This window comes from Neophocaena asiaeorientalis, unplaced genomic scaffold (genome assembly GCF_003031525.2).
Source record: "Neophocaena asiaeorientalis asiaeorientalis breed wild unplaced genomic scaffold, Neophocaena_asiaeorientalis_V1.1 scaffold547, whole genome shotgun sequence".
In the NCBI taxonomy this organism is placed as follows: Eukaryota; Metazoa; Chordata; class Mammalia; order Artiodactyla; family Phocoenidae; genus Neophocaena; species Neophocaena asiaeorientalis.
Genome location: NW_020185330.1, coordinates 212,349 through 224,449, shown reverse-complemented (window position 1 = coordinate 224,449; position 12,101 = coordinate 212,349). Strand labels below are relative to the sequence as shown.

The following is a 12,101-nucleotide window of genomic DNA, read 5'->3' as shown; positions in this document are numbered from 1 at the left end:
AATCAAGTGATCTCTTGGCTGGCTATAAAATACTTAGACATCTTCTTTTACTTCTAGTAGGCTGTAGAATTTATTTCACATTCTTCGTGCCTTCAGGGCTGCAAAATAGAAATCCAATGCCAATCTGATTCTTTTCTTTTTATAATTAAGTTGTTTCTGTCTGAGAGCTTGTAGATGTTCTTTTTTCCTTGGAGTTCAAGAATTGTATCTGTATGTGCTTGAGTCTTTTTTTTAAATCAATGTCACGTATAATTCTAAAATCCTTTCAATCTGTAATCTTATATCAGGAAAATTATTTTTTTCAGTTGTGATCTTTCCTCCATCTGTGCCTTTTCCTCTTTCTAGGATTCCTATTATTCACAAGTTGGGTCTCCTGGATTTATTCTCCAGCTGTTTTACCTTAATATAAGATTCATTAAATTTCCATCTTCCCAGATTCTCCTGTCTACCCTTTCCAAAGTACTAGTCTCATATTACTCATAGTTAGAAACAGAATTTGAATAAGGTCATGTTCCAGTAGTACTAAATGGGCAAAACACTCTTAATTTACTGTAATTATTGCATAATTAAAAAGAAAAAAGAATATTAACAATAAATAAATATGTAAGTTATTAAAGGATGGCACAAACATTACAAGTTTAAAATTAAATACTAATGGGTTAAGTTACCCCATTAAAAAGTTTCCTCAAATTTCTTTTGAAATAGAACATCACCTCCATTACTTTCAAATAATGCAATTTTTACAAACCACATTCAGCAATATCCTTAATCACAAAATAAATACAGAATATGTTTATCTATTTTTCAGAGAATCTTAAAGTGCCAGAGCCTTTAATCAGCTCCTTTCATTGATTTTTTTCCCCCTGTACCTAAGGATTGATGGCACTAGAAGAGAAGGTGTGGGGAAGAGAGAGAATTTTTTCTCCTCTGAGTGTTCATTCTTTAGAATCAGAGACAGTTATGTTAATAATCAAGCACTGTAGTCAAAAGTAAATAGGAAAGCACCTAAATTTTTCATTGGAAAACACTTGTCTTTAAAAAAAATGGAAAAGCTGCTAGTACATTTTAAGTTTGCTCAACTTGTTGCTAAAGAACATCATTTGGGTGAATAGTAAGTTTCAGAGGCACTTTACACAAATGAAAACATCTGCAGTCACTCCAGGAATGATAAAATTACAGGGCTGTCAATCCTCATGCTTCAGGGCATGGGCTGATCACCAGCTGGAAGAGAGAAGATAGTCCCTATAGTATTTCTATAGTATCAACTACATTCAGATTTTTATTTCCTTTAAATACAACTCATTGGAGGGTTGTAAAGTACATATTGCCAAATACTGCAACATGAGGGGAAAATATAAAATATTTTAGAGAAACAAATTCAAGAAAATGTTAAACTATCAGAGAAGGTAAGCAGAATAAGCATAGAAGTTAAAAAAAGATCATTTGGTTTACAAGCAGCTCATGCAGCTCAATAACACAAAAACAAACAACCCAATCCAAAAATAGGCAGAAGACCTAAATAGACATTTCTCCAAAGAAGATATACAGATTGCCAACAAACACATGAAATGATGCTCAACATCATTAATCATTAGAGAAATGCAAATCAAAACTACAATGAGATATCATCTCACACTGGTCAGTATGGCCATCATCAAAAAATCTAGAAACAATAAATGCTGGAGAGGGTGTGTACAAAAGGGAACACTCTTGCACTCTTGGTGGGAATGTAAATTGATACAGCCACTATGGAGAACAGTATGGAGGTTCCTTAAAAAACTACAAATAGGGCTTCCCTGGTGGCGCAGTGGTTGAGAGTCCACCTGCCGACGCAGGGGACATGGGTTCGTACCCCGGTCCGGGAAGATCCCACATGCCGCGGAGCAACTGGGCCCATGAGCCATGGCCGCTGAGCCTGCCCATCCAGAGCCTGTGCTCCGCGAGGGAAGAGGCCACAGCAGTGAGGGGCCTATGTACCGCAAAAAAAAAAAAAAAAACTACAAATAGAACTACCATATGACCCAGCAATCCCACTACTGGGCATATACCCTGAGAAAACCATAATTCAAAAAGAGTCATGTACCAAAATGTTCATTGCAGCTCTATTTACAATAGCCAGGACATGGAAGCAACCTAAGTGTCCATCAATAGATGAATGGATAAAGAAGATGTGGCACATATATACAATGGAATATTATTCAGACATAAAAAGAAACGAAATTGAGTTATTTGTAGTAAGGTGGATAGACCTAGAGTCTGTCATACAGAGTGAAGTAAGTCAGAAGGAGAAAAACAAATACCGTATGCTAACACATATATATGGAATCTAAGAAAAAAAAAATATCATGAAGAACCTAGGGGTAAGACAGGAATAAAGACACAGACCTACTAGAGCATGGACTTGAGGATATGGGGAGGGGGAAGTGTAAGCTGTGACAAAGTGAGAGAGTGGCATGGACATATATACACTACCAAACGTAAAATAGGTAGCTAGTGGGAAGCAGCCACATAGCACAGGGAGATCAGCTCGGTGCTTTGTGACCACCTGTAGGGGTGGGATAGGGAGGGTGGGAGGGAGGGAGACGCAAGAGGGAAGAGATATGGGAACATATGTATATGTATAACTGATTCACTTTCTTATAAAGCAGAAACTAACACACCATTGTAAAGCAATTATACTCCAATAAAGATGTTTAAAAAAAAAAAAGATCATTTGGGGTATTTATCACACACAAAGCCTGACAGAGAGTAGAGCTCAGCAGTTGCTGAATGAATGAATGAACAAAGAAAGAAAGAAGTCCCAGCCTCACCAATATTTGACCTTCAGAACTTTGCTTATCCTCAGTTTACTCATCTTTAAAATGGGGATAATTATACTCATCTCTTCTTATTATTACAGAGATTGAACTAGGTATGCATGTAAATAAATTAACTTATGTCCTGGAACAGTGTGAACACTAAACAAATGATACTCATTTAAATCTCCTGTTTGATTTAGCTAATCCTGACCAAATAGATTTAACAAATCATCTCAATATATTTCATATTTCATGGATTTCATATATATCTGTCACAGGTCTAGAGACTGGGAAGTACAAGGTCAAGGTGTTGGCAAATTTGGTAACTGGTGAAGATCCTCACAATGGTGGTCTTCTCATGGTAACCTCACATGATGGAGGGGGCAAGGGAGATTTCTTGGGCTGCTTTTATAAGAGCACTAATCCCATTCATGAAGGCTCTGCCAAGGGCCACACCTCCTGATACCATCACCTTGGGAGTTAGGATTTCAAGATAGGAATTTTGGGGCGACACTTTCAATCCATAGCAGATGTTATACTGTGATAAGCAAAGTTCAAACTCATAAAAAGAGTAACAGCTGCACACCTTGAAATGTCCAAAGCACTGGCTCAAGGCTACTACAATCAGCCAAATGCATATAAAAGTCATTTGAAGGATTGTAAATTATGAGTGGTACTGACGCTCCTTTCTAACTATTTATTAATTATTAACTACTTGTTATTAGCAAATTATCTTGGGACCTATAAATTAGATGTATCCTGCAAATAGATAATGTTCCAACCTCGAAGAAGTTCAATGTTTATAAACAGAGTACATATGCCTTTGGATGCTCTGGACTCAACTAGTTAAAAGCTAGGTTAAAAATAAATCACATAGAAATCAACTATACTCCAATATATATTTTTTTTAATATCACATAGCATTTGTAATTAACATAACTTAAAAAACAATGAAAAATTTTTCCCCAAATAATGATCACGTGCTGTTTTTACTGCAGTTGAAGGTGGGAAAGATAACCAGATAACCTAGTTTATGGACTATTTCTCCAAGGGCAGGGTTATAAAAAGTCCTTTTTTTTTTTCTGCACAGTAGAGTGATTTAAGTGAGCTGCATATAATCAAGTTATCTCTTTTTTGGAAGGCGGAAAATTAGAAGATTTGTTAAAACTTGGAAAGAAATTTTGTCATTTACTTCATGAAACACTCAGCAAAACAGCCATGTGCAACTTCAGATAAGTTATTACCTCAGAATATCACTAAGTCACTTAACATAAATATGAGTTTTTTGTTTTTTGGATTTTCTTGTTCGCCATCATCAAATCAACAGTTCTGCAGGCAAGGGGCAGGACCAATTATCTCCAGCGATGTTTGGGGAGAGGGAGAAGAATGGAGCTTAATATATGAGGACTAACACTAGAACTAGGCCCCCACCATCACCATCACCTCTCGCACTTCACTAGAAGAAACAGAAAGAATCCATCATTCTGGAAGCTGTGGTAGATGCTCGGGCCACATAAGATTGAATAAAGCTATTTGGAGTCACACACTGAGACTCGACAGTGACACAGTGATTCATCTACAGAGCTAGTTTACTAAACTATGGGCACTCAGAAATAAGCAACGCATTCCTGCCTCAACTGAACCAAAGGTTCTACTGGCCTTGTGAAAGCTCAGCCAGGTGCTGAGAGCTCCGGTGAGAGGACAGCTTTGGGGGGAGGAGGACTGAAGAGGGGACAGAAGCTCTTTTACATGAAGAGGGGATATAGAGACACGTTCACACCGCAAGGTAAGAAGCCTCTGGGCCAAGCCTGAATTGAAAGCGTGAAATGAAGGGGGCATAGATTTTAACTAATATATTGAGCCTTTACGTGGGTCGCGTAGTTTAAATCTCACAGCAACACTAGGAAATCGATACTGTCAATCCCCTTTTAGACACCAGGAACAGGGAGAAAAAGAAGCAAGAAGCCTGTTGCCAGGCCTGCGCCGTCAGACCCCCGGGATGCAGGAGCGCAGGGGCCGGCTTTCGCGAGTTCCTGAGCGGGAGAATGGCCCGGCTCGGGTACAGAAACCTAGGCCTGGGTGAGGCGCCAGCAGCGGAAGAAGGTGGGGTCTCCCGCGCGGCGCAGCACTGGCGAGCGGAGATCGGCGCGGAGACTACAGCTGCAAGCCAAACGCAGACTTCGGCGACAGGCACCAGCCCCTCTACCAGCCCCCTCGCAGCGCGGAGGGGTTTCTCACGCTCCGCTCTTGGGCGACTGAGCCGGAGGTCGGAAGGAAGCGGGGCGAGGGATGAGTCATCCCGCCTAATCCCTCCTTCCCGGTCCCCTCGCCTCCGCACGCCGGCCCCCTCCCGAGATTATGCAGCCCGAAACGAAGACTCCCCTCATCCTCAGAATCCTCCACCAAACCCCCCGTGGCCTGCGGAGGAGAGGAGAAGGACGGGGCGTGTGGCCAATGAGAGCTTTGCTCTCTCGCCCGCCGTCCAATAAGCCGCTGCTTACAGGCTGGGGCGGGACTAGAGGGGCAGGAGGGGGCGGTCCCGGGTTGGCGCTCGGCGCCGCGGTTCGGTGGCTCACAGAGAGAGCGCCTCACGGGGAGTCGGCGCCTAAGCGACGCGGGAAGGCGCCACTGCCAACGCCACCACCGCCGCTGCTGGCCAAGGTGCTGGACACGACAGGCCGGCCGGCCACCTCGTCAGTTCAGGATCCAGTTGCAGCCGCCGCTGCTTCGCTCCCAGCCAGGTCCCCATGGAAGAGATGGAAGAAGAGTTAAAATGCCCCGTGTGCGGCTCCTTCTATCGGGAGCCCATCATCCTGCCTTGCTCTCACAATATATGTCAGGCGTGCGCCCGCAACATCCTGGTGCAGACCCCGGAGTCGGAGTCGCCCCAGAGCCGACGGGCCTCGGGCTCCGGGGTCTCCGACTATGATTATCTGGACCTTGACAAGATGAGCCTGTACAGCGAGGCGGACAGCGGCTATGGCTCCTACGGGGGGTTCGCCAGCGCCCCCACTACCCCGTGCCAGAAGTCCCCCAACGGCGTACGTGTGTTCCCCCCGGCTATGCCGCCACCGGCCACACACCTGTCACCGGCCTTGGCCCCGGTGCCCCGCAACTCCTGTATCACCTGCCCCCAGTGCCACCGCAGCCTCATCCTGGATGACCGGGGGCTCCGCGGCTTCCCCAAGAACCGCGTCCTGGAAGGGGTAATTGACCGCTACCAGCAGAGCAAAGCGGCGGCCCTTAAGTGCCAGCTTTGCGAGAAGGCACCCAAGGAGGCCACCGTCATGTGCGAACAGTGCGATGTCTTCTACTGTGATCCGTGCCGCCTGCGCTGCCACCCGCCCCGGGGGCCCCTAGCCAAGCACCGCCTGGTGCCCCCGGCCCAGGGCCGCGTGAGCCGGCGGCTGAGCCCGAGAAAGGTCTCCACCTGCACAGACCACGAGCTGGAGAACCACAGCATGTACTGCGTGCAGTGCAAGATGCCCGTGTGCTACCAGTGCTTGGAGGAGGGCAAACACTCCAGCCACGAAGTCAAGGCTCTGGGAGCCATGTGGAAACTGCACAAGGTGAGTCCTAAGAAAACCCACCCCTAACTCCCCGCGCCTCCGATCCTCCGGTTTTGCAGGAGACGGTCCCCCTCTTCTACGCACAGAGCCTCCCAACTGGGGCGCAATGCAGGTGCCTCCAATATCTGCTTCCCCCGTCTGGTGCATTGCAGGAAGCGCAGGGGACCGTAAACGGCGCACAGGGGAGTTGAACCTCTCCAGAGAGTTGAACCTCTCCAGAGAGTTGTTTCGGGGATGCGTAGAGCGGGTCTCCCGGTGCACGCTGCCTGCGAGCCAGGCTTAGGGCGCCCCCTCCCCGCCGCGGACGTGCAGCTCTCGGCGGCCACCAGCGTGCGGGAAGGCGATGAGTAGCTGGGCCCATCCGCGACTGTGCTCAGGGCCGCCAGGGAAGCTCCAGGGCAGAGCCGGTTGTGGGGCTCCGGCCGTGGTCCCCGGGGAGGAGGTGGGCGCGGCTGGGCGGCGCGGACCGCTGGGTGCTGGAGCTGCTGGATAGGCTGGAGCCTGGATTCTCAGAGGGGGCGGGGAACACGCCGCGAGCTGAATGCTGATAAGTCGGCGCTGGCCCAAGCCCAGCGGCAGCGCAGTAAGGATGCGGGTCCGGGTGCTTTGCGCACAGAGGTGTGCGAATGTGGAGTGGGGTGGAGAAAAAAAAGAAAGAAAGAAAAAAAAAAAAAAATCCTGTAGTCGCCATGGCAACACGGCCTGAAGGCTGCGGCCCTGACCCTCGCGGAGGGGATCTGGGCTGGAGTAGCAGGACTGGAGGTTTCTGCGCGTTCGCGGCCTGAAAGCTAGGCAGGTGCATCTCCCAGTCTCCCAGTGTAACCCCCTCCTATCGATCACCCACACACCTATTTGTCCAGAGTCCAACCCTTTTCCTCACAGTCAGTAGTTGTCTGTGAAAATTTGGGGACACCTGTTACCAAATTTATCTTTCTGATGTCATTTGATAGTACCTCCGCCAAAGCTAGCCTCCGGAACAGGGCCTTTAACGACTTGTTAGGTGATGCCACTCCTCTGTTCAAAATCCTCCAACTGCCCCCCGCGTTTCTTAGATGGTCCTTAGGGTAGTCCACCAGGACCTCACATGACCTGTTCCCACTTGGCCTCATCGCCCTCATTTCCTCCCATTCCCTCTGCTTCAGCCACGCAGTCCCTCTTGCTGTTCCTCCACCAACACCAGGCCCCTTCTGAACCCGGGGCCTTTGCATTTGATGTTCCTTCAGCCTGCATCTCAACAGTTCACTCTCTTGCCTCCTTCAGATCATTATTCAGATGTCACCCTTGCAGTGAGACCTTTCTGAACCCCTTGGTTCCCTCCCCGCTTTATTTTCCTCAGTAGTACTTACCACTAACTGGGATGCTATACATTTTAACTATCATGTTACTTTTGTATTTATCTATTGCCCTCCCGCACAACATACACAAACAAAATAAGCTTCGTGAGGAAAGAGATCTTTATAATGTTATTGCCCACACTGCTTAGAAGGAAGGGAACCACTCTTGAGGAGATGTACATGAATTGGACTTTTACTTTTTAAATAATCGACTTAGTTGGGTGTGCAAAGGGCAAGGCAGGGGTTCAGGACTCTTGTAGGGAGGTTTTCTTCACATCATTGCGTTGCAAGCCCCAGGATGAGGCAGGGCAGTAGAGATGGTGTTCAGGCATCAGCTCTGCCCCACTCAGGGTTTCCTGGCATTCCTTGGAGACTAGAAAGGCTAGCCGTTGAGAGAGGCCTTGGGGTTAAGGAGGAGAACATTGATATTTTATTTGCAGCAAGAAAAAATAAAATAAAATAAAACATCACCATATTCAGCCATCTGGGAGCTCAACTCAATACTGAATGGGATCCATGTTTACAGTCATTTATGCTCTCACATATAGTCTATTAAACTGTATTAGTACTGATGGAGAGACTTAATTCAGCACAAATTTGAGCTCCCCTCCTAGGTACATGCCACTATTTTTTAAACACTTCAATTTGTTTAAATGATGTTTAATTTTGAAAGTTTTCAGAACTTTAGTTCATGGCCAATTTTTTCTTCATATTATGATTTCACTCTTAAACTGCTAACTATAGCCTATGTTAAATTGCCCTACAAAACTCTCCTTGGAACTAAGAAACTAATCACCTGTCTGGAAAAAGAACTTAGAGGCACATGCTAATTAGGATGGTCAAACCACTGCATTATTCTTCTATGAAGAAGAGCCTATACTTTATCCATTAAGACCAAAGGCAGCCTTTAAATCTCCGCCAAGCCCCATGTAGATTTGAAATGTTAAACCATTTGTTTTATCGGTAATGGACATTGTGAGTAGACACTGTGGTGTGGACAGGGTTGAAATTTGGATGTCTGCTAAAAAAGAATAATGTAAAGCCCTTCAGACATGACATAAGTAGGCTAGGAAGGGAATATTGGTTCATTTTTTAAAAAGACCATTTCTTCTCTGATCTTTTGCACATTTTTTCAAAAGAGTAAATAGTTATATTTTTGTTCAGTCAATATCAAGATTATTAAACTGCCAATAAATATAAGGCAGAAGGATGACAGATTTTAACATTTACTTATCATCTGTTAGATGAACAACAAACATTATTCCCCCACCTTAACTCCTTAATAAGGTAATGTGATAATGTGCGATTTTCTCCTATGTCTATTTATCTTCCATCCTCACAAAAAGCTTATGGGCCAGAGTTTCTATGTCCTTCAAAACATAGAAGAGCAAAGAATTACACTAAGTAGTTCTCCCAAAGTTGGGCAGTTAGTTATCCACACAAGTTATCACCAGACCTGAAAGTTTTCATTAATATTTAGTCATTTCCAGGGATAAAGAAAACCCTGTAAATAACTGTTTCCCTCAGAAAGTCATCATCTTACACATTTAAGACAAAATGGCTGAAGTTTATCTTTTAAATGATACTAAAAACAACTAGTTGAAATTCATTAGTTGTCAATTGACTAAATTTAAATACGTTTCAGATATAGATGGCCTTCAAAATCCATGAAAAATGATGCAGGAAGTGGCCTTATAGGGCAAATATCTGGTGACACTTTTTATTTAGTATCAGCACTTGCTCTATTCCTTATCAAACTTGGGTTGGTATAAAGAGTTGCTACTCACACAAAAAAAGATTTTGTAGACATTTTCATATAGGCAATTGGAAACATTATTATTACTTTGTAATTTTGGCAATTCATATTTCTAAATCTAACATTATCCTTGAATTCTTGGTGTATTTTATCCATCACTGAATCAGTAATACATTTGTAACCGTTCCTTTGTGTTTGTACTGTTGAGCAAGAATTTTCTTTTCCTTTGTACTCTAAACACGACTATTCATTCTGAATCTTGTCTCAAATGTTATTTCTCTATTACCTTCTTTTTTTTAAACAAAGATTTGCAAGTTAAACATTTTAAAATAAATCATCAGTTATTATGGTTTCACCTTCGAAGACTTCTGGAAAAAATACCTGCTTTGTAGTATGGTGGCATCTCATCAAAAATTTGTGTAGTAAATGTGTTATTTTTATTATATATATTATTATAATATATTACATATATTATATTATATGTAATATATATCAGCAGTAAATACAATATAATCTAGATGTCTGTATGGTAAATGTAACAGGTAACATATGTTCATGTTTTTAACTTCTTAAAAATTTACTTTTAGTATAATCAGAACGTTCTGTGAGCACTGTAAATATTCTTACAGGTATTAAGGAGAATGTTGAATTCAGAAGAATGAATTGTTCCTCTTTGTGCTGAGGCAGAAATAGAAAGAACTAGATGAGGTTCTGGGTTCCAGACCAGATGCTGCCACTTACTCGCTGGTAATTTTAAGCAAGTCTATAACCTCTCTGTGCTTCCTACACACAGGATGTAAAGCACCTAAAACTATATTTGTGAAACTATTTTGAAAAAGTAATTTAGATGTTTATAACTTACTAATTTCAGTTGGCAAAATAGAAAGTTTTTGCATAAAACGGAAGTTACTGTCTCACTAGTCAACAGTTACTGCATAAAAATCTCATCCCCCAATTTGGGATAATTTGCTTGCTCCTTACAGAGCACAAGGTGCCATACAAAGGCTACTCTTAAAGGTGGCCTAAAAGAGTGAGCCAGATCCTCATGCGTCCTTGGAGAATAGTCAGTTGAATTAACCCCAAGGAACAAGGACACACACAAAGATTTTTTTGTTTTTTTGTTTTTTTGCGGTACGCAGGCCTCTCACTGTTGTGGCCTCTCCCATTGCGGAGCACAGGCTCTGGACACGCAGGCTCAGTGGCCATGGCTCACGGGCCTAGCCGCTCCGCGGCATGTGGGATCTTCCCGGACCGGGGCATGAACCCGCGTCCCCTGCATCAGCAGGCGGACTCTCAACCACTGCGCCACCAGGGAAGCCCTTATTTGTATATTAAACAAAGGTATTTTGTTTTTCAATTACAAAGCTAAAATGATAACTGATATGATTCAGTTTTGAAGATATTATCACTTTTGAAGCAGCAGAAATTTTTCTTCCTGTATATACCATGAAAAGATGCTATTAACTGGAATTTCAGATCAACTCACAGTTTTCATAAAATTAGAGAAAACTGTCACAGCCATCTGTCATTGAGTAATAAATATAATGCACAGGCAAACATTATCCTTACCATGAGTACAATAAATTGTACTTCTCTCACCTAAGCACCTTTCAAAGTGTGTGTATTCGTATAACTTAGTCTTGGCACAGAGGAGGCTAGAACCTATTGTATGATAAATGTTTAAGAAAAAAATAGTTCTAAATAATATTGTTTTTTATCAGTTTTATCAGAGATTGTTGGTAGTAAGGAACAGAAACCCACTTAGGGGATCTCAGAGGATTTCATGGGAAATAAGATCAACTCACAAGGAGACTGGAACTGGAAATCTAGAGATTAAATTCACTTCTGTGTATCAGTCAGCTTGGACTAAGTTATGCTGCAGTAACAAACAATTTTTTTGTTTTAAAAAACAAAAAAATAATTTTTTAATTAAAAAATTAATTTTGTAAATTCTCAATGAATTACAACAATATCATATAATTTCTTACAATAATACCCACTGAAAGTCAGCTCTGGCCCTTCTCCACATCCTCCTTATTCTTGAACTTAGGCTGAAAGAGCATGTTTGGAACACACCAACCTTAGGGCAGAGAGAAGGGAGTAGAGCAGAACCACTCAATAGCACTTAAAGTTTCCACTCAGACATTGCATGTCTCTTCTGCTTACATTCCATTGGCTAAAACAAACCATGTGACCAAGACTGACATCGGTGCTACAGGAAATTCACTCTTCCAACAGAGAAAGGCACCGAGAAGAGCCTTGTAGAGGAGGACAGAGAATATTTTGAACAAATAATACAGTCTGGTGTATGCCTAACTCTCTCATGCCTGCTTCTCTCTCTGGATGGGCTTCCTTGGGCTGCACGAGGCCTGACATGACTCCTCCAGCCCCAGTGCAGCATGACATTTCTGTTCAAGTATCCACTCTCATCTAACGACTGTCTCTGTGTCTCTTAGGCCACATTTTGAAGTTTAGAGAAAGAATGTGATTGGCCCAACTTGAGTCAGGGGTCTACTGATGACTGCCTAGGTCACAAGCCTACCCCTTTAGTGAGGTGTATGCAGAAGACTTGGGTGAGACAAGTGAGGCACTCACCTTGGGTGAAAAACATAAGGGGGTACCAAAAACTCAGTAATCAGGATAA

The 12,101-nt window shown here is 43.4% G+C and overlaps 1 protein-coding gene across 1 annotated transcript in view; it reads left to right on the top strand.

Annotated features, from left to right (window-relative positions):
• Positions 1 to 5,377: 5,377 nt before the first annotated feature.
• Positions 5,378 to 12,101, top strand: part of TRIM9 (tripartite motif containing 9) — a 108,696-nt gene continuing 101,972 nt past the window's right edge. Inside the window, exon 1 of the mRNA XM_024734755.1 lies at positions 5,378 to 6,367. Within this exon, the coding sequence (XP_024590523.1) occupies positions 5,546 to 6,367 (822 nt within the window). The 5' untranslated portion in view covers positions 5,378 to 5,545. The remainder of the gene's footprint in view (positions 6,368 to 12,101) is intronic.